This window comes from Pezoporus occidentalis, unplaced genomic scaffold (assembly GCF_034315485.1).
Source record: "Pezoporus occidentalis ecotype Australia unplaced genomic scaffold, CSIRO_AGI_Poc_V1 ctg58, whole genome shotgun sequence".
NCBI classification, from domain to species: domain Eukaryota; kingdom Metazoa; phylum Chordata; class Aves; order Psittaciformes; family Psittacidae; genus Pezoporus; species Pezoporus occidentalis.
In genome coordinates, this window is record NW_026915921.1 from 3,610,787 (window position 1) to 3,638,687 (window position 27,901).

At 37.8% G+C, this 27,901-nt stretch overlaps 1 protein-coding gene across 19 annotated transcripts in view; it reads left to right on the forward strand.

Moving 5' to 3' along the window:
* ABLIM2 (actin binding LIM protein family member 2) overlaps positions 1-20,485 on the forward strand; it is a 134,843-nt gene extending 114,358 nt beyond the window's left edge. For all 19 annotated transcript variants that reach the window (XM_062638765.1, XM_062638767.1, XM_062638770.1 and 16 more), the window contains 5 exons: positions 2,171-2,229; positions 4,197-4,251; positions 5,595-5,659; positions 5,877-5,957; positions 18,731-20,485. In XM_062638765.1, the coding sequence (XP_062494749.1) occupies positions 2,171-2,229; positions 4,197-4,251; positions 5,595-5,659; positions 5,877-5,957; positions 18,731-18,844 (374 nt within the window). In that variant the 3' untranslated portion in view covers positions 18,845-20,485. The remainder of the gene's footprint in view (positions 1-2,170; positions 2,230-4,196; positions 4,252-5,594; positions 5,660-5,876; positions 5,958-18,730) is intronic.
* Positions 20,486-27,901: the final 7,416 nt, after the last annotated feature.

A 27,901-nucleotide genomic window follows, 5' to 3' on the forward strand; every position in this document is an offset into this window, starting at 1 on the left:
CATTTCCAAATTATGAGCTCTCAGCTTAAACTGTAAAAGTTTGGGATATTTATTAGTCCCCAAGTGCATGACTTTTCCTGTGGATTATTAAATCTTACCCATTTCTATTACATTAATATTCAAGGTTATCCCAGTTCTTTATGATATCGCAATCCTCCTCCTGCCTCAGTGCTTTGTAACTCTGTATAGACAGGAAAGTTTATTAGCCCATTACTATTTTTGGTGTCCCGGTTATTAGCTAAAACATGAGGTAATTTTAACTCAACACCAGTCCGTGCTGACACTTCTCTGTCAGCTCTGCTGAGTTCTCACTACCCATTTCTTTTAATTTCATTATTTCCTTACTTACCCTACAATTCTTCTGATAAACTCCATATGCTCCAGATTTGTGTTTAATTCCGTGTGCAAATACCAAACACTGTAATGACATCAAATGATATCTGATAAAGTGCATGATGTGCAAAAGTTATTTCGCTTAAAGAAAGCTGCCCGAAAGTCTGTCGATGTGTCTTTAACTTATGTCAAACCAATTAAAAACTATGTGGATATAATTGATTTTCTGTTTACTTCAATGTTTTTATTTAGTCTTTACTTAAGTTTTCTGTTGGGAGCAAACTATTAGCTCCTTATTACCTTTTTTTCCCTTTTTCAATATAAAAACTATAGTTGCAGTTCTCCAGTGGCAACAGGTATTGGATTTACAATTCAGTGTGAGCTTATCGCTCTCTGTTTAAGTACACTGAAGTGCTTTGAATTATATTTCCATCACAGCTGTGATTCATTGGTGTACCCTTCCTCCATTAGCTTCCCCCTCTTCCTACTCAGTACTCTACCTTTTGTTCCTTAAAACAAAGATGAAATACTCTTTCAGTGTTGGAGCTGTACCTAGGTTGCCTTTCACCTCTGCTGTGTACTGACATAGTGTAACTCCCAGTAATCCCATTTCTTCTTCCCTTGTTCTCTTTTTATTTTGATAGCTGGAAAACCTTTTGCTATTTGTTTTAGTATAATTTTCAGTGCTTAAGTTAGCTTGACTTCTGGCAGTTCTTACTTTATCTCAGCACATTGTGAGCTCTTTGCTGATCCATCTTTTGTTTTTTCTTTCTGTATGCTTATTCCTAATAATCTCTTTAGGGTATGTATTAATCCAGTGGGGTCTGGATTCCTTTCCTGCATTCCCCTTTGGACACAGATTGGTAACACTTTTGACAGAAAGAAGTTTTGTGCATTTGGTTCTTTGAGCTAACTGACTTCTGTCACTCTTTGCATCAGTTTATCAAAATATCCTCTCCTGGAATCAAGAATCTTTATCACACACGTGTTTGTTCATCTTCTGTTTAATTTAAACTGATTCGGCTTGCATACAGCATTATTTTTATTAGCTAAAAGCTAATATGAAACACTTTTGTCCTTTCACTGACAAAAGATATTTCCAAAATCTCATATTAGATTCTCAATATTAAAAGTAAGGCTCTTCAGTTGTTTCATAGTGACTGCACACAGTTTCGACACCATATTGCATCCAGTTTGTTCATGGTAACACCACTTTGTCAATCTTGTCTGTCTTAAAACTTGCATTCTCTAGAGTGTGTGTACTCTCACTGATTCACTTTATCCATTTTCATATCTTCATGAATGCCTTTTCCTACTTGAAACAGTAGAATAAATTTTAAAGAAAACAAAAATGAAATAATTTTGTGGATTTTTTAAAGTGCTAGGATACCAACCCTTCTTTTTTAAGAAACAAAACCAGACCACGTGCATCATGATCAAAAGTGATGTAACTCTAAAATGATGGTACTTTTAATCCTATTTTCAAATTATGTTTTAATACCAAATTAGAGGGCAAAGATTACACAAGCTTTCAAATCTTCTTTGCATCACATAGCTGCATAAGGCTACCATAAAATGAGTCCCACAACTCTCTTCATGTACTGCCCAGTCAGGTGAGTGCATCCTGGCATGCTGTTATTTATAGACATTGTTACACATGTTCATGTTCATTAAATATGGAGAAAAGATGAGCATTACTCAGTAATATTTCACCCTGTTAATAGAATGTACTTTTTGATCTTATAATTGCTGTTTCTGGATGTTTTCTTGAATTCAGTGGCTTAGTAGGCTATAAAACACTTGCAAAAAATATAGTTGTGTGTTTTATCTTTCACAGGATTTCCATATGCTAAATCTGCTTCTCTACCTGGCTATGGAAAGAATGGCTTACATCAGGTAGGTATACATTTAAATGCATTCTTCAGGCAGTAGTGTATCATAAGTAGGCAGCCTAGTAACTAGTTGAAAATCTACACTTCAAAGGTGTTTTGGCTGCCAGCCCTGTCTGACAGATTCTCATACCCTTGTCTGTCTGCAAGAGTAGGACAGACTGAGGCTTCTCCTTTTAATTGTGTCCATCATGAGCATTAGGAATCTTGATTCTCCTCCCAAAACAAAGGTCCAAAACATACAGGCTGCACATATTAATAGATCACAGTATAGCTTGAATTAATGATAGAAAGGGCTAGGCCTATAATTAGGCAAGAAATTATCTTAGAACAAAGGTGGAGCAGCCCACTTGCATTTCTTAAACCTTCTGGTATGCATGTATGTGCGTATGTATGTATGTACACACAGAGTTGTCATATTTTAAGGCACTGAGAGAGCAATATAAAGAAAATGGCAGACAGCAATCTAGAAAGCAAAATATATAACAAAATTGTGATCCAATCAAACTAGGCATTCTTTTTCTAATCCTTTTTTATAGTTTTTGTATATCTGTAGGAAAAAGGCATCTTTGACACTGCAGTCTCTGTGGAGTCTGGCGTTGTGAGTTCTCAGTTCATGACATATATATATTTAAGTACAAACCCATTATGGTTAATAGTGATAAGCTATCTGTACATAGATGCGTGTGCACTTACATTTTGAAGATTGATTTGTGTCTAAATCGCATCAACAGGACTTCGTTCAAATTCCCTCCTTTCTCTAAAGGAAGATGTGAAAGCTGTAAAAGTACATGGGCAGGATTAAAGTTCCCCAGTTGTAAGAGTCAAACTGCAGGTTGTTGGAAGGAGCTATGAGAAAGCAACTGTCAGAGAGTTGCTAAATGTATTTTTCAGTAGCTGCTGAAATGTCCATCCCTTTGAGTGAATATTACAAGGCTAATTGTTTCTCCATTGCTTCAGTACCTGATTGCTTGAATTCCTCTCTTAAGGAACCCATGGCAGTGCCACTTGATCAAATGTGATTTAGGAATTTGGAAGGGTCTAGGTAAACCTGACCCTAATGAAGAGTGTTTTACTGACTTTTCAGCATAACAGCTCCCAGTAACATGACGTGAGTGAGGGACTGACTTGCACCCAGCCACAGCGCTTGGGAGGCACCGAAACCATCAGGAGGCTTCTAACAGATGAGACCAAAGTAAGCTCCATCAGTAGTGGAGTTGGCCGTAATTGTTTGATGCCATGCAATATAATATGAAGGCAGCAGATGGCAGCATTTGCCCCGCCTAAGCATCCCACCTCAGCCGAAAACTAGGAAAGTTAAAAAGGTTGATCATGGTCAAATCCTTGAGGCCAAAATTTTCCTCAGAATGGATGTCCCCTGTTTGGATTGCAGGTTCATACCAGCTTTTGTGGTTTGTCATTTTTTAATCAGCCAGCCCTAACCAGTGCTGCATAACAAAATAAACCAAAACCAAACAGTAAGGAGCCTTGCTGGTTATTGCGAGCATACCTGTGCACACCAGTGATATCCTAATAGGCAAAAATGACACTCAGGGAAAAAAATCATATAATAGTGCTTTTCTGCTCTCCTATAGTGTTTTTCACCATAGCATTAGCCAGTAAGAAAAAAAGACAGTGGGTCACTCAAAGCTGTAGCACGTGCATGCAGTTCTCCCTGGTCTTAGTGGCATCAGCAGCGTGAGGCAGACTGGAGAATGAGACAAGCTTCAGTGCAGCATAAGTGGTTTGTGATGATGGCAGCAAGACATCTACATCACAGAGAAAGGGATGTGACAATTTCAGTCTTAACTTACAGGAACAATTAAGCAGAGTTTGAATGAGACTTGATTCTTTCTCTTTCACAAGGATCAGTATTTTGATTGTGTGGTACCAGCTGGTTTTCTTTCCTTTCAACGATGTGCAGAGTGGTTTTGTGTGTTTTGCTGCTACACTGCTTCTTTCTTTCTCTGCTAGCCTGAAAATATGGGCCAATATGAAACGGACCAGGAGGCGAGCTGGGGCACGAAAGGTACATTGCAATATCATTTCCACTTCACTTCTTGTTTTCTTCCTTTGAGGATGCTTTTTAACATATTGCTATGGAGAATTCTATTCTGAGATTGTAATAATGACAAGACAGAGACCCAGCTCAATATCATGTTTATCACAGAGAATCTTCCTTTTATCTAACCAAACATAAATGCCTGACTGAGGTTTTGCTCCATCAAGTGGTGCAACCGTGCTGAATCAATCCCAGTATCCTCAATATGTGGCGACAGCCCCTGTGATGGTGGTCTTGTATCAAAGAGAAGAGGAATTCTGAGACAATCACTCCCCTCTTCAAGACATATCTAATTTAAAAAAATGTGTCCACTCTGCTTCTTGTTTGTGCTACAGTGTGGTTACAATGTACAGAATTCAAAAAGCAGAATTCCTTTGCATTCATTTCTTTTATTACAGTTTAAATGGACTGTGAACTTAATATGAAACTTGGGTTGGAATTTTCAATAGAGCTGGGCAATTTAGGAACATGTATCTGCTAATGGGGAAAAGTAGGATTTTGCTTCCAAGACACTTAAACTCATTTTAAAAATGTTACTCTAGTGCTTCACTTTATGCCTTTGTGTTGACACGATTCTTTGTCTCTGTGTTTCAATAGTTAGAGGTAAAGATTTTTAAAAATAGACTTATCTCTGATTTCATTTCAGACCATAAAAATGTCTATGAAAATATTGGCTATCCTTATTGCATTTAATCACCATTGTAAATAGATGAGCTTGTGGTAGTCGTATCATACATAGTCATATACTGATCTTATTAGAATACTCTTGTACTCGTTTAGATCCAGGAGTCATTGTCCCCACACCCCCAAATCATCTTTTCTTCACTATCATGAAGAAAAATGAAGTCAGGCAAAGTGCAGTACATTGGCATCTTGGAATATTTTATTTACTCAATGGTTTTCATATATGTTCCCAAACTGACATGTCTTTAATAATGCAAATATTTTAACTGTTTTCATTAAAAAGCAATAAGGGCAGGACTTTTGGGTGACAGATTGACTTAACACTTCACAAGTCTCCTGTAAATAGAAATTCCCAATTTTGCCAGACATACTGTGTAACTCAATAGCATTGGGAGATGGATTTTCTGTAATAAGGCTTTGATTTCAAAGACAAGAACTATTGCTTCAGCAATAGGCATTCAGAGCACGGGGGTCAAATGCTTACTAGGCATGAAGTTATCCAACAACTATTGAAAAGGGAGAAATGTATTAGTAAAGCAAATTGCTGATGTACCTAAATATTAACTGCAGTGTTCAAAAGAAGCTCATAAATTCTAAACTATGAACCTGTTCTCATTCTCTTGCAGAATACAAGGTAAGAAGGGCTTTTCCACCACTGGAAGAACAATCAGATTCAGCACTTCCTAGCAAGGTTACATGTGTTCCTTTATTTTATTTTATTTTATTTTATTTTTTTATTTTTATATTATTTTTATATTATTTTATTTTATTAATTTTGTCTCAGTGAAATACTTGTCAAATCGGGATGCAGGAATGTACCGTTTAAATTAGTAAGTTCCCCCCACTGTCATTTCCACACATCAGGATTGGATATGGCTGGAGTTCATATGCTCTTGTCTTTTTAACAGATTTATCCTTATGAAACACTTATCGTAACAAATCGAGTTCGTGTGAAATTGCCTAAGGATGTGGACAGGACCAGGCTGGAGGTAGGAATGATACTTGCTTGATGGCTTTGAGAGTCTTTGTCCTGTCTGTTTGCCATCGTAGGTACTCCTGTGCCCAAGTAATAGCAATGAAAGAAGAGAGAAGAGAAGAATAACATTATATATTTTATTTAAAAACACTAGTATGTAGGCAATTTAACTAAAAAAGAATAGCCAAAAACCTGGTGAGTGTCTGTTCACATGGTGTTTTACAAAGATTCCATTAGTTTTAGATGATTATACAAGATATTGAAAGTTGGAATGGGATGAGTGAAAACTTGGGGTTTTAATTCCTATAAAATCATCATCCTAAAATAACATGAGTATTACAAAAAACCCTCCATTTATCTTGCAAATACATGGACCTGTGTTTCTGGTCCACTGTCTTATTCAGCCTCTGTTTTGGCTGTGTGATCCACAGATTTGCTATAGCATCCCCCTCTCTCAAACAGTTGTAGTATAAGTTGAAGAAATGCCATTATGCTTTATCATAAAGAATGATTAGTTTCCAAAGGCCAAATCCTGAAGTTGATTCAAAATCAATGGCAAAATTCATGAGGTTGATTTTTTTTTGACTGAGTAATGACAGGACTGAATAAAGACTCGCCTAAATTATTAAACTAACATATCTTTGTGTGAATTACAGTCAAGAAGAGATAGTTCAGTGAAAATTATGTGCTAACACTACTGGACTTTTGGGAAGATATATATTTAAATAAACTTACTGTATTTTTAACTTGATAATGTGACAAGAAAAGAAGAAAGAACTTTTAATCTGAAAGTAAAAAAAAAAAGCAAAACTATGAAGTAGCAAAAGTTCCTCATTTTAAGAAGATAATTTACCAAATTTTTATACATGTAGTATATTTTCGAAAAGGTGTTATGTTCTTAAACACTTCAGAGTGCTTGTCGCTTGATTACCCAGCAAGTGGTATTGATTTGATTGAGAGGAAAAAATAGCCTGAAACATGTGCTGTTTTAAGCCTGGGGTATAGCAAGTCATGATAGCAATAATAAAAACCATGAGTCCAGAAAAAGGAGCAGGGAGTTGGAGGAATACACATCTGGACACATTCTATAAAGGATCCTTTTTACATATATTTGTGCGTGTGTCTGTACTAAAGGACAAAATTTTTGTTTAAACACATCAGACCAGTCTGAGTCAAAAATGCAGCTCCAAATTGCTTTTTTAAGGCAACATATAGTTTGCTTTGGATGGATTGTGCCTGTCCTGGCTGCCATGATCTGTAACTCATCCACTGTCCTCAGCTGGGATCACTGTTTGCTTAACACCAGAGATGCTCAGGCTGCATCTCACCAGGTACCTCATGGCTCAAGAAGCCCAACCACTTCAAAGATCTCTCAGAGGTTTGCAAAAAAAGAACAATAAACAAGATCTGCTTCAAGCCTGCACCAGAAAAGCGATAAGGGGACCACACTGATCCCCCTGATCGCTGCACTATGTTAAACATGTGTGTCTGCAGGAAGGACTCCTTTGTAGATGATCCTACGTTTATTAGGGATTGGTAGTTTTTTAAACAACTAAGCAGTGTTCTAATAGGATTATAGCTACTGGAAAAAACACAGGCAGCAGCTCATCTACACATTCGAACCATATGCAGAGCTGAGTGACAGGCACAAACTGTTCTCTTCCCTCCTGGCTTCTTCCCTCCTCCTCATCCCTTCCTTCTGCGTTACAGAATAATTGCTGGAAATAAGTAGCTTTGCATAGAAAAGCAGTTTATCAGTATTTTCTCTTGTGGCAGAAAAAGAAAAAGGTTGTAACTTAGTTGCTGACTTGTGCATTCAGCAGATTTCAGGCTTGGGCAAGACCCAGGACTCAGGGACCCCATGACGACATGGGTTTATAGTTTAGCATAGGAACATACCAGGATTAGAAACGCACACACCCCATCTGTTAGTAAGATGGCATATCTTCCTGTCTTTAAGCTTTTAAGGCAACACCGGGAATACCAGAAACAGGTACTAAGTTTAGATATCACGTTTTCTAGAGCTCCTTTCACATGCACTGGAGAGTATGACTCGATGCTCACGGATCTCTAGGAGGCAAGTGCTCTCTCTGAGCAGACTTGCTTGCCAGCTGATCTGTTTCCATCTTGCACAGCCATGTCACCTGCGAAAGGGCTGGATCGTGCCTACAGAAAGGGTAAAAGTGATAGCACTGCTAAGCCAATATCCAGACTGTAGAGTGATTTGCCTAGGAAATTAAAACAAAACAAAAAACCCTATGTTTGAATATTCTGAATATTATTCTGATCAACTTTGCTCCTACTGTTTCAAATCAGAGCAAGCTCCTGGGTGTGATGTCTGTGGACAGGTACAGGTGGTGTCAGTGAAAAGAGACCTAGAACTGTCATGTTTTGTGCCAATTATCAAACCTGAAAGCAGTTTTACAGTGTTTAGTATGATTAGAATAACTCACATGTGATGTTTCTGATTCCCTGGTCTACTTAAGAGCAATAAGGCGACTAAATGTGCATGAATTAGGTTTATTTAACTCTTGCAAGTTGACTTGAAGCAGGCTCCTGCTTGTGCAACAGGATTTATTGCGAACTTTGAATGATCCAGCACAGATGGAAAGGCAGTGTTGTTTGTCTCTGATTCCCATTTCCAAGGGAAGTCTCCTATATTGAGTGTTCCTGTCATGAAAAGTGAACTCAAGTAAATGGTATTAGCTCTTCGGGTCAAATTAAGGGAGGCTGCAATGAAGGCCTTGGCTAATGGTCAAGGACTGCAGGAGGGTGGGGTGTAATGGGTGGTAGTGTTTTCTTGACTTTGCTCCCATTGTGAGTATTTTTTAGATTATACTTGTTGTGTAAGAAATTTATTTTAAGGATTATAAAAAATATTTTCTTGTAAAAACGCATATTTTTCTAAGCCCAAGAGGTATCTAGAGATTAGGAAGGCTCAACTGGTAACAAATACATTCAAATAGTAGGAATTCTTTCTTCAAAAGCACATATATCCAAGTGTGGAAACGTGTTTTTGTTTGCTCATCTAACTCAGCAGTGGGGTAGTTCCTCTTGCTGCCACAGGAGATGTTTATGCCAGAGGTGAATTAATACATGTAGCATTGAGAACTAGTTACAATAACGATGTGGTGATTTTTAAATGCATTACTGGTACTCTGGATATTGAGTGAATAGCCTAGATCTTAATTTAGTATTAAAGCTATTTGGAAATGCAAGGAATTTACACTAGATAAAGGTTTGGCACATGAACATTTTTAGAAGTTTCTGTCTACCGTAGTGTTGTTTATTCTAACGTTAGATGAGTGGAGCAGCATTGCCATGAGCTATTTTCTTGGGAAATGGTGAAGAACAAGTTAATTCAGGTACTGTTGCAGAACAACAAAGGAGTTTGGATTATACAGTCTGGGTGAAGAAGAGGAATTACACCCTCACTGCATATGCAGATGACACAGATTTGGGGAAACAGCAGTTCATGCTCAGGTGAGCAGAGTCTTCATTCAGAGGGACCTGGCCAAGAGTGGAGGAATGGGTTGACAGGGACTTCATGAAGTTCAGCAGAGGCAGATGAAGATTCCTGCACTGGTGGCAGAATAATGCCATTCATCAGCACAAGGTGGGGAACAGCTCTGCAGAAAAGTACCTGATGGTCCTGATAGAGCTGAACATAAGTCAGCAGCCCACCTTTGTAGTTTAGGGGTTATAGCCTTCTCAGAATTAGGCCCTGGAAGGCCAAGAGACAGCAGTCATAAGTTGCAGGAGGGGAAATTATAGTTAGATATGAGGGAAAAGTTCCTTATTGGCTGAGAAGTGCACTGGAACAGGTTGCCCAAGAGACTCTGGATTCTTCATCCCCCGAGGCATACAACACATAGCTGGACAAGGCCTTGAGGAACTTGGTCTAATTTTGAAGTTGGTCCTGCTTTGAAGACCTCCGTAAATCCCTAATTTGCTTAGGTTGGTATATTCTGTGACGACAAAGCCTTAACATAATTACAAAATAGGATTACTTGGTGCTCTTATTGCATTTGAAAAAGACCATAATCTTGGAACATTTTGTAAAAAGGATCATTTTATTGTGCAGGGGCTTAAGTATAAGTGCCCTGGAGCAAACTTCCCTGTTTTGGACAACTTAAGCCCTCAGTTTCCAGGACCTAAGACATCACCATTGTATGGTACACATTAACACATTCCTTACCTGCTGGTTTCCCAATGTTCTGTTGGTATGGCCTGTTGGTTTGGTTTGGTTTTGTTTTCCTTAAGGAAGTTGAGCTTATGGACACCTTTGAAAATCTTGATAGCTCTTCTAAATACTTGAATACCTTTTATGATTTAGGCCTTCAGCTCCTAAAAGCAAGCACTTGATACTTTTGTCTTAGTTTGGGTATTCTTTGCCTGTTGCTCAGTTGCAGCAATATGGCTCAGTGCTTGCACATCCAGATTGATGGTTCATGCCCAGCTGCATAGATTTTTGTTTTCTTTCCCCTCCTGAAGTATTTATCACAGAGTATAAGATTTCTTTTGTGGTCACAGGCTGGTAATTTTGAAAGCCAACATAGTCAAGAGTCTTCCATTTGGAGACCATCCTCTAGTGTTTTCAGTTTTTATTTTCTTATCTTAATGTATCTTCGTTTCTTTAGCCTTTTCTTTTGAATGTCAGAGAGCTAAAAGCATTATTCATTAATACCTATCAAATGCAGCGGAAAGTAAATTATTCCACTTTTGTTTGAGCCTGTTCATTCTTTGTTTAACAAGGATACATTGAAACAATTGCTAAGGAAAAAAGTATTCTGGAATGTTAAGTAGCAAACCTTCATCTGCCACCTTGTCCTCTTGTAAACAGAAATGAGAGATTTAAACGTGGGTGCGGTCTTGTTTGAACAGAGCACCCGCATTAATTCAAACATGCTTTTCCTTCTGAAACTGCTTGTCTGGATTTGTTTGAGGGATGTTATTTTTTCCACTAGTTTTTATTCAACAATCACCCTGGGTTCTAGCCACTTGGGCTGCAAACATTTTAGGACGGGTTTCCAGTAACTGAGTGTGAATTTTTAACAGCCCCAGCTCCTAGATGTCATTCATACAAGTAATGTTGTGTGTCCTACCTCCTCCAGAGCTCAGGTGGGGAACAAGTGGCATGCTCTGTGTTTTAACACGGAGAAGTGTAGTTTGTAGTCTGGGGCTTGATTTGTGGTAATGGGCTCTCTTCATGACAAAGCTCGTAATCTGGAGTGAAGGAGTGCAGGTCACTGACTTCAGTGGACCTTCACAGTGTTTAACTTGAAAAACATTTGTGTGGTGTTTCTTATTCTAGGCATGTGCTTATATTATGATCAGTGGTGGATGTCTCTATCAGTTTTCAAAGCCCTTATGAAAGGAACCATTATGAAATGAAAATATGCATTATAAATGATGTGATATGTATGGAAGCTAATCCCTATGAGAGTGGAAATGCTGTGGAAGCAAACAGAGATTAGATGTGGAGCATTTATATTACAGATGCACTAGAGACCAAACTAACGGAAACTGGAAAATCTGCTTTAAGAATAAGGTATTTTGTGCCTCAATCTAATGAAAATTTTGAAACTCAAAATCTTCTAATATTCTCATAATTTATTAGGAATTCATATTTTTATTTATGAATTCTTTTCTTAATTATTTAACATTTTTATCAGCAGTCCACTGAAGGCGATTACATGTCAGTTTGAAAAGGCTTATTTGGTTGAATGGCAGACTGATGGCAGAGGTTGCTCTCAGAGATGTTCTGCATGTACCACTATGTAGGTAATATATTGATACCCCTTAGAGAAATACTTGTATCTTATCAGCTTCTTGCATATTTATGGATGACTCAGCTGGGGAAAATATTGCCTGTGCAATGCTGCTAACAGAGTATTTTGTTTGTGCCTTGTGATTTCACAAGACACTGGATTTTCAGTACCACATGATAGGAGTGCTTAGTGGAATGCTACTCTGTGAAGTTTTATGATACCCTAAAATACTAAATGAGATATAGCCACAGATCCAAGAGCCTTGTATAGATGTCTGGGGTGACATCAGCACTGGGAAGGGTTTCAGACTCCTTTCCTTCTGCTTCTGTTACTCTACATTCTAAACTTAAACAGAAGTTTAATGCTGGCAGTGTTCAAGGCCAGGCTGGGCAGAGCCTTGAGTGACACGGTCTAGTGTGAGGCGTCCCTGCCCACGGCAGAGGGGTTGGAACTGGATGATCTTAAGGTCCTTTCCAACCCAAACCATTCTGTGATTCGATGATTTTACTTTTCCTGGGAGCCTTTTGGGGACCTACATTGCTCTGTGGAAGCAGAGGAGAGAGGGGGATCTACACTTCCTGCCAGGGCTTAGTTGCACAAGTGCTCCAACTGTTCTGTGTTGTGAGTGAGTGCCCTGATCTAGCATGACCACAACTGCAGCACCTACTGGTTCATCCTTTAGTCGATGGAGCTGCTGTAGTTATCTTTTGATACCTTTTGAAGTTCATTCGATGGCAACTCATGCCAGTTTTTAACTATCCCTTCCCTATCACATAATTACTTAATAGTTTGAAATATTTATTGAGTGTGAACCTTAATTACTTCACAGATGAGCGCAACATTCAATACTCTCCCGGAAAACGTGACACATGGTTAATTACAGCTTTGTAATTAGCCATGCACTAGGTTAGAAGAAACCTCTGAAAAACCTGCGCCACTGCAGCAGTGCAACAGAGAAGGGTGGAGAGTGCAAACCTTGAGTATTCAAAATGCAACAGATAGAAGAGAAAATCTTCCAGGGAATTACGATTGGGCATCCAAAAGTAGTATTTGGACTAATTTTGGGAGGCACAGGAGGGAAGGGAGGGCAAGGGGAAAGGGCTAAAGCTGGAGAAGGGAAGAGGCTGTCATTGTTCCAAATGTTGAGGTACCTCTGACATCCTAAATCTTAATACACAAAAAGACTGTCCCACTGGCAAAGACTCTATATTATCCTAAAGAGCTAAGATTTGGTTATTTACATGAATGCTTGCTTACCTGCGAATAAACCTGTCCCAGTAAATCCCAGTTTAGTTTGAGTATTTTGCATTTTGAAGACTCTGGAAAGGGTAGATCAGAGATCATAAGTGTTACAAGTGCTCTGAACAAAAATGAATGAAAGTGGACAACTACGCAGAATTACAGTTTATGAAACAGTGCACAGTAGTGCTTCAGAGAGAGACTAGCTGGAAGATTCACTATGGATTCAAATAAAGGCAATGGAATATTCAGCTGTTATTTCCTGTGAACACAGAGTAACAAAAAGCAAAAGAGGAACAAACCTGAGGTTTTAAATGACCTCTAGGAATTAGGATTTTGATTTGCCTTTTCTTCAACTCATCACCTCCTGCCATCCACCGTGCTGGTTCAGTGGTTCAATATTGACTCATGAGGAAGTATGGTATCAGCTGAATTTCCTACCTCAGCAGGTTTTCACATGAGGACTCCCATCCAATTACTGACACAGAATAAACATGCTTGTGCAGGATGACCTAGTCACAGCTTACTGCAGCATGGCTGTAAGTTAATTACAAATTTTCCCTCTTGTGGCTTATTCACACTAATGCCATATTCCTAAGTATTAGTTTTTAACATCTCTAAATTTCATTCAAAGCACAATTATACTCAAGGAAATCTCATTGAAGTAAATAAACATTATAACTCTAGAATGATTACTGGCTTTTTAGCAGGTCACAGAAAAATAGAGGCAAGCTTCATTAATTTATGTTGAAAAGCATCACTTCTTTCTGAGATAACACTGCAGCAAGTATTTGAATGTAAATTAATTACTTTTGTTCTAAGAGACCCAAAACTGAGTGCGTATCTGTACTACTCATTTTAATGACTGTGTTTCATAGAGCGTGAGGTTTTTCCATTATAATGGTTGTGTTGCAGTAGAGGTTTAGCTCAGCCCTTGCTTTGCTGTGTACATCTTAATAAGAAACATTTGCAGTTTAATTCTTCCATTGTGTGTTTGTATGTTTTGGGAGAGCTAGCTACATAATTAGTGCAAGGTGTTGTTACTCTTTTTTGCATAGTGCTGTTCTCTATAGGTAACATCTAGGTAAGGAATTAAAGCAGTGTCATTCAATTCGCAAGCTGCAGGCCATCTTTGGCCTTCCCAAAGTGGGATCCCAGGGTTGTGATCCCATATCTCTAATCCAAAACACTGTCAGTGCAGGTGAGAGATTGTGCTTCTGAAGAAGATCTCCCCTCTTTGATACAAATAGACTGCTGCGACCCGTGGACACATCTGGTGGATCCTCAGCACTTCGCTGACCTTGAGTTTCACTGTTTTTCTGATTTCCTGTGCAAGCTGACACAAAATGCTATCCACAGCAAAAGATTGAGCACTATTGACTTTAAAAGCCTCAGATTAATACAGTTTTATCAGAAAAATATGATGCAGTTGTCCTTTCTAGTTTGGGAATTTCATGCTTAAATATATCCAAAACGCTGGTGATATGATGCTGTGAGCTCTGGTATAGCAGTCTTTTTAGGGAAGAGCCACCTTTAAACTCTTTACCTTATCTTTTAGCAAGGTTTTCAGGTAGCATCGTGTTAACATCACAATGCAGCTTCCAGATTCAGCTTCCTTAAATAGTCAGTTCAGACTGAGGGCAGAATGGGACCTTAATCTAGTCCTCTGCACTCTCCTCAGTGTTGGCAACGCGTCCAGTTTTACTGCTGATGCAGTGCAGAGGAGTAGATTGAGGTAGGCTGCCTAAATACAGCCAAATTGTCACAAAGGGAATTAAGAATCAGTTACTAGCACGCTGTAAAACACCCAGATTTCCTATGTAAACAAGGCTAACACTAGTAAAAAAAAAAAGAATGAATGTTACTTTTGCTAATAAGTTTGGCCATTTCTTTAATGGCCCAATGATGCACTATTAACATAGCTGGATATTTTAAGCTGATCCAATCCTAAAAGAAAAATGTTCTTGGCCTTGTAAAGTAGCTTTACACACACATCTTCCCTCATACCTCGAGGTGAATATCCTCCCTGTTCCCCATGCATGATTTTCAATTTCCCTTCTTTTGTTTAACTAATGAGACAAGGTAACGCTTCAGTTAAGACAAATTAATATTCAAATAGCTGAAAAGAAAGATAAATTAAGCTGAGTTCTTAGTGGTCATTTTCTCTGCCTTTGTTTGGGAAGAGCTCTAGGTCTTAAAGCTATAAGGTTTAGGAAAGTCCTAACAATAGTGCAGACAAAATTTAACATCACACATAGGAAGAAAAGTATGAACGTAAACTTCCCACACTGGCCTATTCCCATGGTGTTTGAACCCTTCAAATACTTGTAGACATTTACCATACTTTCCCTTAGTCATCATTTGGCTAAACTTATACATACTTAGTCCTTTTAGTCTTTCCTCGTAAATCAAACTCTGCAACCCATGATTACTTTTGTTACTTTTATCTGAAGCTTTGCCAGTTTGATGACATCTTTCTGGGGTCAAGACTTATTCCAAAATTTGCAGACAGCACGGTAATCGTTGCTGCTTCTAGAGTCAGTCCCAGCACTAGAGCCCCTTATGCTTAAGGAAGGAATGGTTGAAGTTTCTGAGATGCAAGAAAATCAGTGGGAATTATGCTACACTGAGCACAGACTGGTGTCCTCAAAGAGGGTTCAGACCGAAGGGGAAGTGTTCCCTTCTACTAGAATTATTTTTCCATGTGGATAATGCATTGATGGAGTAAGAAACTTTGCTAATATTGCAGTCTGGTTATTAGTCCTTGACATGAAGGACAGTATGTGGAGGAGAATTAAAAGCAAAGAAACTGTCTAGTGGAATAGGAGGTGGAAATTAGTGAGCTTGTGCTTCCCCCATCTCAATCTTTGCTGATGCATTCCTGATACTATATCTCAATGGCTTTAGAACAGGCAGCACCAACTAAGAACTTCTTTGAGGAAAAAAATGGTGTCAGTGTACAACAAAACTTCAGTGTTATTAGGAAATGAGTGGATGAAAGGAATGAAGGTGATGTCGTCTGGGTACAAGCAGAGGAGCAGAGACACATCTAATTCATACTGGCTTGGATAGATGCATGTGGACTGAAAGCTCTCTATGCTCAAGGACAAAGTAAAATGATAAATGGCAAAGTATGGCCTTGGAGAGGAAAGGAGGAATTGCAGAGCTTGTACTAGGATTGATTCCAGGCTTTGTTGCAAGGTTAAGATGTAGCGAGTATTTGGCACCCTGAAGAAAAGGTCCGAGGCCTGACATAGGGCTTGCTGACTCTCCCTACATTGACTTTCAGTATTGAAAGGGATCTAATGAGACCACAGCAGCTTCTAGCAAGACATGGTGTAATTTACCTCAAGAAAAAAGTAGTGAAAATATTTATTTTAAAGTTTTAAGTTTCCTGTGGTTTTAGATGATAGGCAGAGTGGATTTACCTGCAGGGTATAGGCTTTCTGATTTTCTCTTTGAGTATGAACTAGAGTTTGTCACTGCTTTCTCCTGAGTGAGAGCACATTTCAAGTCTTATCCACAATCTAGAAAGTAAGATAAACCAAAATATGACATGCTTTGCTCATCCATACTTCTTTTTCAATCCCACAATTTACAGACATGCTGAAGTTAAGCTTGCTCACATTTGTCTACTGGGTTACCAGGAAAATATAGGGGGAAAAGAATCAATGCACGAAGAAGTTACTTTTTCTTTCCAAACCCAGTAGAATTAAATTATGTCAGTGAGATATTGTTTCTAAAGTACATTGTCAGATGTTGCTCATTTCCATGCGAAACAGGATCTCCTTTGCCAAATATGCATGGCGTGTTTGTTCCATGCTATGCATAGTGCTTATGGTGGTTTGCTGTCATTGGTCAAATGAGAAATGAAGGCTCAGTTCCAAAGTCTTAGTCACTATTGTTCTGAATCTGTGGAATCTCAAGGGAAAAAAGACCAAGGCTGTCCTTTTTCAAGAAACTACAAGAGCCCAAGATGACTAGTCAAGGTAATTAAATGTAGCGACTTCTTACAAACAATTTAATTAGTTTTCCTGGAGTAATTTACATTGCAAAGATAAACTCATTGGTAATAAGGAGAAAGTAAAAATTTGCTTTCAAATTTACCAAAAAAAAAAAAAAAGCTTTGTAAGTAGGGCCAATGGGGCTATATCCATTCTGCTCAGGTAAACCACTGTGGGATTACCAGGGTGTATTAGCATGATGCATGCCTTAGTTTTGGCTAATAGCAGCACGCATTCTTCCAGACAATGCTAGGATCCACTTTCAAATGATAGGCAACTTATTTGAATTACTGATAAAAACAGTCTGTGCAGTGGCTCCACTTCCCCTGGCGAGTACTGTGTTCCCGACTTCAGCATCTTGCATTCAACATTTGCTCATAGCATTATTCATGTTTGCAAGGAACATATCTCCTTTAAAACGACCCTTCTGGGTGGCTTGCCAGCATGTGTCTGAATAACATGAATAACGTGGACTAGATGGTGGTTTTGAACCTCCTCCAAGTGATGAGGACATTGAACCCAGGTTTCTCACATCCTGGGAAGTTCTGCAGGAGAAGGTAGTAAGATTAAAGAAAAGGTCTAATATCCTTCTCTTGAAATAACACAGTTGTCTATAGTGTGATGAGCCTGATCTGCTGTGTGAGGCATATCCAAGCATTTCTTGTGCTTAGCAGCTTTGGAGGACATCATTTTTGAATGCAGAGGGTACTTCAACAGGCGCTGAGGTACTCAGGCTGGAGCTGCCTGGATGTGCTGGAAAGGAGAACTGCTTCTGGGAAGCTGCAAGGCAAAAGCTCACTGGGGATGTGAGGGTTAGATTGCAATTGCAGGGCTGGTCCCAGGTTCCAGAGAAATCTTTGTGGAAGAGGAGAGTCTATGTTTAAAAATTGCAATTTTTAATTCTCATTGCACTGAATCTGACCATTTTAGGTGATGTGTGCTCTCACATCAGAAAGAGAGAACGATAACTGGTACTACTGAAATGCTTGAGCAAGAGTTTGTCCACAAATATCAGAAGAATTTTGTATGATATTCATTTCTTATTCACACACTTACCTTTTCTGCTATTCCTCTGTGTGTACAAATAATTGTTAGGCAATTGTTATCCTACATCCTTCCAATTCTTTATTTTGGTATTCTCCTCTTTTCTCTCTCTCTTTTTTAAAAAAAAAAAACACGAACCATGAAAACCTCAAAGAAAAGTGTAGTTCTTGGCTTCTAAAAAGAAAAAAAAACAACAAAACTTCATCCAGCTTGGACTTCTGATATGAGCCTGTCCCTGTGGTTGAGCGCATTTTTGGATTTAAGAATTTAGCAGTGTGCTTTCTCCTTTGTTACAAGGCTACTATTAGTGGACCAGTGTGGTGTCCACCACTCTCATTAAAGATCAAGGCAAAATAAATCCAACTCTGAAAGTACATTGTTATCATTCTCTTTAAAGTCCTGGAATAACTTAGATTTGCCTCAGTGTGCTCTGTTATCAAGCACCATGTATAAACAAATCTTTTCCCCTGAGAACCATAGCTCTGCTCAGTTGGAACTGTATTGAAAAGATTATATTTTTTTCAAAAGTCATTACTGCCATGAATAATTTCATTTCCCAGCTACTCTGAGCATATTTGGTTTTGATGCAGTCTTTTCCAGAACCAATTTGGGAATTTAAATGCAAATCCTTATGCATTATTTTGCAGTGTTTTAAAACTTAAGACAGGGGAGAAATATTCCTGCACAGAGATGAGTTTAATGATACCTTTTGTATTTTCATTTTCAAGAGGCATTTGTCTCCTGAAGAGTTCCAGGAAGTCTTCAAAATGAGCATTGAGGAATTTGATCGTCTGGCACTTTGGAAGCGGAATGATCTGAAGAAAAAGGCCCTGCTTTTCTAGACCCTCCCAGATAAAATATGTGCTTACTCAAAACAAAAATAGTCTTGCCAGAACTATCACATGCACTTGCTGTTGAACCATTGTCCAGCTTCATTGTGTTAGTATGTGTCAGGGGAAACAGGACAGATTAGATGGCAGTGCGTTGGAATACAGAGAATTTGCTAATCTTGCATGACCAGCTGGTTTTGTCAGTAACTCCTGGTCCTACCCAGTTTACAACGTGCAAAAAATCTAGCTTTAAATTTATTGTTGCTTGCAGTTATTGCTTGATGCAAATGGAAATTCTGAAAGGAAGAGAAAAAAAAGTGTAGCTGTGACAAAGGAAATACACCCAACATTTTGTTCCATTAAGTTTTACAACACAATTTTTACAAAATCAAGTAAGTAATGAATATAAAATTCTGTAACAGGGGATTACATGCTATTAAAAACATGGTAAAAGCCAAAGAACAGCATGTCCTCAAGCAGCTATTGCAATTGTTTATGTGTGGTACTTTTTAAGAAAGAAAGCAAAAATATGGAAGCACCTTAATTCTTATATTTAGACACAGCCTACTCTTTGAAAGGTCATATTTGTCTAGAAGGTAACTAGCTATCTTTAATTACAACACAAGAGTTTTTATTTTATTAAGAATATATTGTGACATAAAACAGTTATAATGACTAAAATGTATACAGAGCTACTTAAAAACTTAGTCCCATTCATCTGGAAAACTGAAGCCTTATACAAAACTGGTTTAAGAGTGTATTGAGCCAGTAAACTGTATTTTCCTGCTAGTTTGGGTTTTTTGAGAAGTTTTTTTTTTACATTTCATGCTGATAAAAATACCATGTAATCTTAATTATGTGTAGGTAGATATATCTATCTATAAAAGAATTATTTTCATTAACATATGTCCTAATTAAAGACATTCTTACTTTCTCCACTTTCTGGCTTTACATGCTAAGCCATGAGAACTGAGATGGCAATTGTTAGGTGTAGAAATGGAACAGTTCAGCATAAAATGTAACAAAAAAAGCTTGGTGTGCTCTATCAATAATACATCCAATTATAATCAAATATATAAAACCATCATGCACTACTATTTGCATGTTTCTGTGCAAATCAATTTAAAAGAAAACAAACCTATGTGATACTGATGCAGTACCTTGGAACTATCTTAAATAACAAACAAAGCTAACAAAATCTTAAGCATTTGATATGAGCGTTAGACCTTAATATCTCTTCCCGCTGAAAGACTGTATTAAATATAATACTTTCATATGGTCAGAAGTATGGTTGCTGACAAAGAATGTTTTAAAGTGAGTTGCTAGTTTCGTGTGATACTAAAAGAGCATAACAAAAAGTACATTTTTCAGCCATGTGTCAGTATTCTGCATTTTTACTGCCTTGAATGTTTGTACTCACTTCCTACTTCACTATGTCTTTTTGCATTTCCTTAAAGTAACTGGTTAATATATGCACTACAATACACTATTTCAACTGACTCAGCATTGGAAAAATCATAGCATTGAATGTGTCTTCTTTGAACTAACTTTGAAAGTCCATGCTGTTGGAAATAAATATTTTCTCATGACCTAAATGTTTTGTCTGATGATACAAATGTTTAAAAAATTCATTAAAACAAAGAAATAACTGAATGACTTTGTTATGAATGTGTGTATAACTTTTAGATTGTACTGCTGCTCTGGATAGGGTCTTCCCATGATATTAATGTAAATAACATGTATTTTGCAATCGATATTCTCACTAAGGAGGGCGTTAAGTGTACCTCTGAATGTCAAGTTGCTGTGAAGTTGGTCATGATTTAAGCAATTCCTTAAGCAATTGTCACATCTCACCAAGCAAAAACTGCTTATTGGTAAGGTTCAGTGTGCAGAACCATTAGCCAGTTTAATTCAGAACTCCTGATCGTATGTAGACAACATCTATAACACTTTACAACCTTAGAACAGCTTACTATTTTGCCTACATATGAAAACTGGCAGCACGCTGAAATGGGCCAATCCAAAGCGTGATCAGCAAGGTCCATGGGTACTATGAAAAACTAAATCCAGGAGAACAATTGGATGGGGAATGAGTAAGTTGGACATTGATAAAGACCACTCTTCTCATCTAAACCTTCTTGGGACATCAGATTGATTGCAGGTGTCTTCTCAATGAGGCAAAACTATTGCAGGTTGATCAAAGAAATCCATATACTAGTGCAGATCAGGTTTACTATGTTACCTTAATAATGATTTGGAAATGGTTAAGCACAGAAACTATTGTACTGGTGTAGGATTCAACCTGTGCTCAAGGAAAATGTGCATTACTAAGCAACACATGATTAATAGCTCTATGCTGCTGTACTGTATTATGCGGATGTATGGCTGATGACAAGTGAGGACAGTGAGAACATGTGAACTCTGACCCATTTATGTTGTTTTGAGTTAGTCTGTTAGAATGTCAACAGCCTTAAAAGTGTATCGTGAAGGTCCTTGTCCTACCTGAACTAAATCAGATACAACTCTTGTTTTACATACCCCCACAGAGATGTTGTAGTTCATGAACATTAGTTCTTATCACAATGCACAAATGTACCTAAGAGTGGTACCCCATCATCTATCTGTACTTGCTTACAAGTTTGACATTCTGTGCTCCCTTTTATAGTCAGTGAAGAGAAAAAAACACTTCAATCACATCCTAGTGTGTGAAACAAGCTATATGAATTTCATCTATTTTATTTCTGCCCATAGAACATAAAGAAAGCCAGTCCAACTGCAGAAGTACACATTGCAAGCTATCTAATCTTAAATTCATTCTTTGCCTACAGTCTATAAGTGAAAATAATAAACCAGATTTTACCAAGTTAGTGGAATACCAGTCTTATAATCACTGGCAGCTCCTAGGCCATGTTACCAAATCACTTTCAAGCCATCAGGATGGTACTTTAAATTGCACAGATCTCACAAAACTCCCTAACACAGTAATTCTTTGTGTTCATTATACTAGTCACCAAACAGGCACATATTCAATGCCAAACACGCAAAAATGTTTTAGAAGACAGCCAGTTTATCAATTTACGTTCCTTCTACCAGCCAAAACCAAGAAGGAATTTTGGCTTCCATGTACAAAACCTTTGCTGACGTTAGATGAACAAGTACTCTTGTGTGTCCTTATTTCATTTTCCTGAAAGTTTTAAATGGTCTGTAGATGTCTGTTCTGTGCAGAGGTGGCATAACTCAATAAGCTGTTCTGTTTTTCAGATGGCACGTATAGGTATACCACTCTTTATTTAAAGCATCTATTGTAATGTGGTGTCTTGACCTATTTAGTTATACTTTCTAGCCTAAATTCTCATTTACAGTATGATATTGTATGCTGGATTTGGCACCAGCCAAATATACCGGTTTAAAAAGTCCATGAAGTGAGTCATGTTGTAATTCATTACTAAGTGTTTTCTGTACATCACCTAAATGTAAACCAGAAGACAGTATTCTAGAGAATGCAACATTTCTGTTTCTAAAATTTATCATGTTTTTCCAATTTAAAAACTACAAATTGGAATTTTAGTCATGTAGTCTTCTTTCAGGAACGTAAAAATGTCTTCTTAAATGTGAATAGACTAACATGTGCATAATCAATATTCTGGTTTATTTCTAGAGTTCCATATGCTAATCTTAAACAGCACTCTGAAATGGAAAATGCGTTTCAGAGCAATGAGGTAAGTCTTTGCCAGAATATTCTATCTGATAGTGTGCTCCTGCATTGGCAGTAACAAGCCAACAGTCTCGACAAATCATCAGCTGTTTTTTAGATAATACTCTTTAGAGTTATTAAGATACTGTTTCATGGTCTTGTTTTCAAGGAAATGCTGTCTTTCAGCGTTTTGGTAAGTATGGACATGGCTGTGCAGCTCAGAAGGATTACTATAGCTCTTGAAGTAACCTATTGTGATATCTATACAAAAAGCAAGGGACTTTTGTCAGTGATTTTATTTTCATGCTTGGATCCGAGTTGTATGTCTCAGCTGTTCATGACAACCCTGATGTATGACCTAATTCTCACCTCATGTATTTTAAAGAAGGCATGTGTCAAACACAGCAATGAAAGAGCCAACTTATTTCATCATCATAGTCTTTGAAACAAAGGAACACATGGATTTTTGTGGTTGCTGAGGAATATCTGACCAATGATTCCAGATAGGAAACCAGGCATGCCAGATTACCATTATAGCTGTCTGAGAACGCTGGACATTTTTGTCTGACCTTCTGCTATTCTTTTCCTTGTGGTTCAAGGGAGAGCTCTGAAACCTGGAATTACAGAAACAAGAAAATACGTTCTTGTGAAAAGCTACCTGGCATCCAATAACCCTCTGAGAGCAGGCTAGTTTTACATGAATGAAAAAGATACAGTTCAGGCCAAGAGGGATGCCTTGTCTTACATTCCTCATTTTGATGAGAAACCATGTATTTAACATTTCCCAATGACTGCCCCTTGACCAGTGTAATTACTTGATAGGTCACACACATGGCTACCATTTTTCAGTATATATTTTCAGTATCTGAAAACAAAAAGACGGCTGTTTTTAATATCACAGTGACAGACTGCAACCCTCTTGTACACGTAAAATTATACTGGAGCCTTGCATTTCTTCTTCATATTCAGTTCATATCTGAACTATAGTGAAATCCTCAAAAGCTCACAGAAGTTGCCAGCTCAGGCTTCTTGAGTCTTTGTATTCCTTCTCACTTTTTCTATTCTGTGAAAAGCCGTCAGAAAAGGTGGTACTCAGTAAAACTGCATTCATTTTAAACATTAGATCTCAATAGTTTGCTTATCTGGTAATGAAGCACTCATGGCAGTTTGAAGTTTGCTGGGTTGATGCAGCTGGTTATTATTTCCTCTCACAACCACCATCTCTGTGAGTCACAGCTAAGAGAAGTAGTTTCGTGGTTTTCTAAGCGCTCTTATTGTCATCATTTCACGTTATCTTCCTACCGCTCCATGTTTGACATCTTGACTACCATGCACACAGGTGTTTATAACTAGAATCATAGAACAAACTAGGTTGGAAAAGACCTTTAGGATCATCAAGTCGAACCAAGTAGTTCCATATATTTTTTAAAATGGTTGAACAAATATATGCAGAAGTTTGGTCCAGACAGTAGTCCTTCCATGCCAGACTGCCCAGCAGCAGCTGCTCCACACTGATCAGTAGGACATCAAACCCAGACAAAAGCAATGCAAAGGCATTTCAGTATTTGCTTTATATTCACCATGTTATGTCAAATATTGTAACATCTTTTTTACAGGGGAAGAAGAAAGGTAAGAATGACTTTGATTTTTTTGCTACAAATATACATTATGCTGAAGCCCTGGTTGAGGTGGTCTCACTATTGCAAGTTGCTGGGTTTTTTCCTCCCAAGTGGACATCCTTCTCACGTCTGACATAAGACTCATTATACTTTTTTACAGTACTATCTATATTTTTTTCTATTAATGAATAATTAAACAGATACCATGTTTGACAGCAGATTAAACAATTGAGGTTATTAATGGTCTGTCTGAATTTCCTTCCAGTTCTCTGGCCTGGAATAATTCAGTTGGAGAACCAGGTTAATACCCTTCATGTCTCTTGACTTTTTTGCTACTCAGACTTTAAAAACCAATTCTCTCAAGTTATGGATGTGAAACATCAAAGACAGTTTGGGCTCCTCAGTTTTTGCTGGTTTCATACTAGACGTTTTTCATCTCTCAGCTAGTCTTTGTAGATGGAAGTGCCTGCAGGACTTTATGAGTCACTTTATAAGCATCAAATTGTTCACATTGCATTTTTTTTCCTTAATCCTTTTTTTTTTTCACTGTAATAACTGGTTATTGTTATAGTGCAATAAAAATAATGTAATAATCAAATGCTACTGAAATACTTTATTCCACTTAAAATGGTACAGAAGAGAATATAAGTACAGAATATGAGCTGAAATTTTGGGGGGAGCTTATTTTGAATAAGGGCTAAAATTAAAGGGTTCTGCAGCAGAGTGTTCTCCTGTTGTCATCAGCAGAAGGACTCTGCTGCTGGTGGTTATTATGAGGTGCTGGATTTGAAGTCAGACACCTTCCTCCAGGGTCTGTGGATGGTTTTTAAACTTTTCTTACCTTTGTACCTCTGAAGTAGGCTCATTCATGAGACAACTAAAATTAGTATTTCTATACTAATATCAGTTGGGAAACACTGCCATTATTCTGAAATTCGAAACTTATGAAAATTTTCTTGAGCCCTTACTAAAAAATGGTAAAAAATCTACTGTGAGAAATTCAGTAATAAATACAGAGGCTTAATACTTGCAAAAACAAACCTCACAAAGATACTACTCTGTCAGACATTGTTTTCCAAACACTGTACAGAAGGTAAGCATTAAAGTAGCAGATGCCCAACCATAAATAAGGTCTTTTTCTTTCAAAATCCTTCTAATTAGATGGCTTAAATAGAAAAAATTAAAAGGGTTTTTTGAGCAGAAAAAGTATGGCTTTGCTACTTTTGAAAGTATCATTAAAAGCCAACCTGGCCAAGCTTTCTTGAAGGAGTAAGAAATTTACTCATGTAAAACAAGAGTTATGTATCACAGTGAGTCAACTGAAGAGTAATGAGATTGTAAAACAACACAGTGGGTTTATCCGAATAGTTCATATTTTCAACAGAATTACACAGGTATTATTTTGGCAGATGATCAAGTTTAAGAACTGGCTGTTCCCTGATTTTGATGATAAAGGAGAAGGAAGGTATAGAGAGGTATAGAGTTTCATACCTTGTTGAACAATGAAGGACAGGGAAGGGGGTGGTGGTATGAAGTGACAGGGAAGGGCTGAGGTTCCATTTTTGGCCCAGTCTTGCTTGAATACAAAGAAAACGGGCAAGGCGGTGAGATTTACAGGAAATCTTCTCCCAGTGTGTTCAACCTTAACAAATAAGAAAAGTAACAAGACTAGGCGTATTGTCTGTTCTGTTAAAGTTTGTACTACGCAACTTTTCAGCAGTGCTGGGGTCTTAATATGCAACTCATAAAAGGATGTTAGCATTTTGAAAATGTCAGGAGCTAAATGCTAAGCCCACTGAAATCACTGGCAGCCTTACCTGTGCAAGACCACAAAGGTCAAGTTATATAGAATCTCTTCTAAAAGTGAAATCAGAACAAGGGATTGTTTGCTTATGTTTAGCTCAAACAGAAGAACATGAATGGGAAGTAACTACTTTTAGCTGCACATTGTGATTCTGTAAGGTATGTATTATCCTTTTGTGTGTATTCCCTCCACCCTCATTCAAAATCAATTAGCATTGCAATGAAGAACCTAATTTAAGATGTTTTACAACTCTGTGATGTTATGATAGTTGCAAATAGTGTTGTTACCCAGGAGAAGACCCATCTGTATAGAGAATAAGGAGAGGCCTGTGCATTATGTAAAAGCTTCATAATCCCTCTTCTTGAAGTTTCTATAATGCACACTTTGTCAAATTTGCTTTCTTCATAAAGGTGAATAGCATTTCTGTTAAAAGTTTTACCTTTAGAAGTCATTTGGGGGCACATATATACTCAGCAGTATGAGATTCCTAGAACAGATTTTAAGAGTATATGTAAAATATGATTCCCCACCTTCCCCCCAGTGACCCTGGAATGTGGGACCCAAGAAAAAAAACGAAAACAACTTATTGAAGAGGCGATAGTTCAAAAAGATACCCTTCTTTTAAAAAAATGAGAAAGGTGCTGAGTATTTGAGTATTAATTACAATAGATTCTGCCATAACAGGATCACAGTATATGATAAGGAAAGGAAAAAAAAACCCAAGCAAAACACTTCATCAAGAGCTTCTTGCTGTGCATAAAAGACATATATTCTATTTATTCCATTACTATATTTGTAAATGCGTCAAGTGTCTGAAACAGCTGTAGAAACACTGACGATTGCCTTACAGAAAAATCACAATCTCAAATTAGCAGGAAAAGATTTTTGTTCTAAAAAGTGATAACTTGCCTTCTGTTTTTGAAATCCTGCCATCATTATGTTTTACTGGAGAGTGGCAATTACTGTAATGTCATTCCATCTCTTGACAGCCCACATTGCACAATATTTTTGCCTGCTTTTTGCTATTCCCTGAGACTGTCCCTTCCCCCATGCCAACACAATACGAGGGCAGGAGGTTGGAGATGGCAGGAGGCAGCCGCAGCAAGGCTGGTTCCAAGGAGCCCTCATCTCCCCTGCCTGACATGCTGGCTCTGCACAAGGCAGTGTCTGGTCTCTACATAAAGTCAACGTTTTGTCAATTGTAGGTTTTTTGTGTCTGCTTAAACAACAAAAATCCCTCAACACCCCACAAAACCCCCTAAAGAGGCAGGTTGTTTTGACAGCCTTTCTGGTACTGAATAACAAGAACATACAGCATCTTTGTAACAGGTATGATTTCGCTTTAAGATACTAAACATTCTTTCCTTCTCCCCCATCGTTCCCTAATCCTGTAGAGGCATCTTGAAAGGTTTTACTGAAAAGCATTGATTGGAGTTTCAGAGGATACCAATCATCACTTACATCATCCAATAGTTTTTCTTGTACTTGTTTTCTCACCAGGATGTCCCTGAGGTTTTGGGGCCTCTTAAACTAGTGAGTTGTGTGCTTACGGACTCAGTCCAAGGCAGATTTGAAGTGGAATTGAGTGTATCTTTAAAAACTGACCCATACTTTTAAATGCTTAAAGTGCTGTTTTCCTGCCTTGTTACATTATTTAAGTGAGCCAAATCCAAATTGCTTGGAGTTCCTTACAAGACATAAATCACAACAAATGGTTGGAGATTTTATTTCTCATGCCTGTGATTTTCCAAAGAGAAAAATAATATCTTAAAACGTCTTAATAACTCTTCTAAGCACATCCTAAGGATAATAAACATGGGCTGTCATTGTCGTGACTTTTTTCCTCCATCACACAATAGATTATCTGATGGTTAAAGTCCCAGTCTTATAAGCAACTACATTTGGATACCTTACTGTTAGGACTACTCGATTGTTTTCCTTTTCTTTGCTCT